The sequence below is a fragment of the Alligator sinensis genome, unplaced genomic scaffold, assembly GCF_000455745.1.
Source record: "Alligator sinensis unplaced genomic scaffold, ASM45574v1 scaffold288_1, whole genome shotgun sequence".
In the NCBI taxonomy this organism is placed as follows: domain Eukaryota; kingdom Metazoa; phylum Chordata; order Crocodylia; family Alligatoridae; genus Alligator; species Alligator sinensis.
This window is the reverse complement of record NW_005841876.1, coordinates 1,812,213-1,813,655: the sequence shown is the minus strand read 5'-3', so window position 1 is coordinate 1,813,655 and position 1,443 is coordinate 1,812,213. Positions and strand designations below refer to the sequence as shown.

At 36.9% G+C, this 1,443-nt stretch overlaps 1 protein-coding gene across 4 annotated transcripts in view; it reads left to right on the top strand.

Annotated features, from left to right (window-relative positions):
• The window catches only part of CARS2 (cysteinyl-tRNA synthetase 2, mitochondrial), a 69,823-nt gene that overhangs the window by 23,538 nt on the left and 44,842 nt on the right, over positions 1-1,443 (top strand). Inside the window, exon 1 of one of the 4 annotated variants that reach the window (XM_025196080.1) lies at positions 229-399. The exons of 1 other annotated variant lie outside the window; for it this stretch is intronic. In XM_025196080.1, the coding sequence (XP_025051865.1) occupies positions 356-399 (44 nt within the window). In that variant the 5' untranslated portion in view covers positions 229-355. Of the gene's footprint in view, positions 1-228; positions 400-1,443 lie in introns of those variants that run through there. 2 more of the 4 variants (XM_006017233.3, XM_025196082.1) reach the window with 2 other exon arrangements.

Genomic DNA, 1,443 nt, shown 5'->3' with positions numbered 1-1,443 from the left:
ATTCCTGAAAGAAAAACATTGTTTCTTTTTGTTTTAAAAAGTCGCACAAACAACCTCATTTGTTTAGTATGTTGTACCTGCTAGGCTCAGAAAGGTGGTTGTTGTGCTTTTGTATAATGCCACTTATGCCTGTTTAGGAAAATCAGTATCAAAGGAGCTGCATTTATGTATTAAAAATATAAAACAAAAAAGCCCAACCCAACTCTTTTCTTAATTCTCAAACAGGTATCAATTTACTGACATGAGAATTGCAACCTGGTTAGAATCCAGCTTCTCCACTGGGTGATCCTAAGTGATTAGAAACCCAGGAGATGGGCTTCTTCCTTTCAGAGGCAGACAAGGTTCTTGCCTGCCTATGTCCTTAGACCAACACGGCCACAACCTGCCTTCCTGTCACAGGTATCAGTTGTACCAGTTGCACTGTTCTGCCCATCTGCTTTCCTTCTTGTCAGCACGTTCATTGTGGAGGTATAAAAGAATCCTATTCTCAGAAATGCCAAAAGGGCAGGGTTTCTGCATACTTGCAGTAGTTTTGTTCCAAAATGGGATGGAGCTGCATAGCAAGGGGGAGCAATGCAACCTTTGTGTATGTTCTGATAGAGAAAGCCACAACACTGGTAGATCTAATTTTTAAGCTTCTGTTTTTTGACATTGACAGGATCCCTTTGATATGAGCCTGAGGTTCTGGTGTTTTGATGAATTTAAACCAAGTAGTCTTATAAATTAGGATTCTACCTAGCATGAGCTGAAGATTCATTAATATGACTTGTTTCTTAATATCTTGTGTTACATTCAAAGAACATATTTTAATATGGTGCAATTCCAGCAAAAATTAAAATAACTTCTTCATGGGAAGGTAATGTGGGTACTTTACATATACATTCATGTGATTGTATATGTACACATATTCATATAGGATCACATTCATATACATATACTTTACATATACATTCATGTGATCCATGCAGTTGAGTGGAGGGACACAATTCTCTTTGTACAGTTCATTTATTTTAGTTTGTTTTGACTGATTATGCTGTTTGTAGGATTTGGTGTGTTCAGTATGCTTGATAAAATGGAAAACAGATATTTGGGAATATCCTTCTGGACCTGGTCCCTCTGAATGCAATATCCTCAATTTTATTTGAAGTCAGTCAGAGCTGAAGATGTTCAAACCTTGCCAAATAGAGCCTTTTGCTGAGACACTATAATCATGGGTATAAGTGAAGGCTAAGGAAGGGAGGGATTAAATAAAGATGCGTCTTTGGAAATATGACCAGAGATTCTTTCGGTAGCAAATGGTTTCCTGGGGCATATCAATTATAGATGAACAAAGTCTGCAAATATTAATATAATTAATTTGTCAGGAAGTCCCTGAATAACTTTAAACAATAATCTCTCAAACCCTTAAAACATTGTTTCTTAGTAGCCAAAAAGATCTGTGGC